General features: G+C 34.1%; 1 protein-coding gene across 1 annotated transcript; it reads left to right on the top strand.

Moving 5' to 3' along the window:
* The first annotated feature begins 490 nt into the window (after nucleotides 1-490).
* Nucleotides 491-1804, top strand: LOC131645014 (receptor-like serine/threonine-protein kinase SD1-8). Its single transcript, XM_058915675.1, has one exon. It carries the CDS (start codon nucleotides 680-682, stop codon nucleotides 1763-1765), a length of 1086 nt encoding a protein of 361 aa, XP_058771658.1. The 5' UTR covers nucleotides 491-679; the 3' UTR covers nucleotides 1766-1804.
* The last annotated feature ends 240 nt before the right edge of the window (nucleotides 1805-2044 follow it).

A 2044-nucleotide genomic window follows, 5' to 3' on the forward strand; every position in this document is an offset into this window, starting at 1 on the left:
AAAGGAAGAAAAAGTAATAAGCTATAAGACATAAGCTAAAACGCTATTTGAAATAGCGTTTGGAAAATAAGCTATAAGCTAGTAAAATAAGCTATAAGCTCGTGATGAAAAGACCGTTACCAAACGGGTCTAAATTATCATATGAGCTTATAAGACATAAAACATAAGCTATAAGCTTGAAAAGTTGTCTTACCAAACAGAGCCAAAGTGTAAAAGATACCAAAAATTATTTGATGCGGTTAAAATCAGATTAGATTCCATGACATTAAAGGAAAAAGACAATTGTTTATCAAAATTGTGCATCTCAAAATTAGTATATTTAGATACCATTTATTCCACCTTCTATTTTTGCATAAACTTATTTATTAAAAAAAAATTGGTTTCTAGAAGTATTAAAATATGTATCTCATTTTTTTAATCCACCTTTTATGCAAGCAATCATCCAAGCATTGACCTACCAAAATCCGATCCTATTCACACACAGAAAAGATTGACTATTTGGTAAAAGCTAACAGCGATGGTTTCTCTTTTGAAATTGGAAAGAAAAATCCTTACTGACGGCTTCAACTCCTTCTTCTTTCTTCTTTCTTCTCCACCTACATCATAATAACTCCAAATAAATCATTATTATTAAACACAAAACAACACAACAAACAAACAAAACACACAATTCTCAAACATGGGAGGATGTTTCTTCTTCTCCCTCCTCTTCTTGTTCATCACAATCTCAACTTCTACCGCCACAGACACGTTAACCTCATCACAAATTCTCAGAACAAATCAAACCCTTGAATCTCTTCAAGGTTCATTCGTTCTTGGTTTCATCTCACGAACATCTTCCAACGTTTATTTAGCTATATGGTACAAAAACATCCCAGACACTGTTGTTTGGGTCGCTAACAGAGACAACCCTCTTCAAAATTCAACCGACACCTTCCTCAAAATCGCTGACGATGGAAACATAGTACTTCTCAACTCATCGACAGATTCAAACAACCTCGTTTGGTCTTCTTCGAATCAAACGAATGCGAAAAACCAAGTTCTTGTTCTTCAGCTTTTAGATACTGGAAATCTAGTACTCAGAGAAACAAACGTGGATGATCCAACTAAATATCTATGGCAAAGCTTCGATCACCCGACAGATACTTTGTTACCAAACATGACCATGGGTTGGAACTTCGACAAAAAAACTGAAAAGCACTTAACATCATGGAAAAACACAGGTCAAGATCCTTCATCAGGTGATTATTCATACAAAATTGATTTTCATGGTTTACCAGAAGTTTTCCTGCGGAATGATGATACTATAATATACCGAAGTGGACCGTGGAATGGTGAAAGATTCAGCGGTGTACCGGAGATGGAACCTGACACAGATTCAATTGTTTTCAGTTTCTCATCGAACGAACACGGTGTGAGCTACTCATTTTCGATTGGAAATAAGTCAACTTTTTCGAGACTTGTAGTGAATTCTAATGGTCAACTTCAACGGAAAACTTGGGATCAGAGTAGCAAAACATGGACAACGTTTTGGTACGCGCCGAAAGATCAATGTGATGATTACAAAGAATGTGGTCCTTATGGTGTGTGTGATTCCAACGCTTCGCCGGTTTGTGAATGCATGAAAGGGTTCAGTCCTAAGAATGAGCAAGCTTGGAAACTGAGAGATGGATCTGATGGGTGTGTGAGGGATAAGGATTTGAATTGTACGAGTGATAAATTTTATCATATGGAGAATGATATTACTACAAAATTTATGGTATGAAATCAAACTATAAATATTATAATAGATTTTTTTTATTATAGTGGTAAAATGTAATTTTTTAAAAATGTTTTATTTAGCGTCATGATAGATTCTTATAAAAAAATTGTTACTGTTATGAAATTCACCAAATCAATATAGAGATGAATGATACATGAAGGAGAGAAAAAGTAATATTGTATTATCATCTTCTTTCAAGTGTGTTTTACATTGTAATATGAGTCTCTATTTATAGGACTCAAGGGAGATAGAAAATCACACATATTAAACACATATTAAGTA

Source organism: Vicia villosa, linkage group LG1 (genome assembly GCF_029867415.1).
Source record: "Vicia villosa cultivar HV-30 ecotype Madison, WI linkage group LG1, Vvil1.0, whole genome shotgun sequence".
Taxonomy (NCBI): domain Eukaryota; kingdom Viridiplantae; phylum Streptophyta; class Magnoliopsida; order Fabales; family Fabaceae; genus Vicia; species Vicia villosa.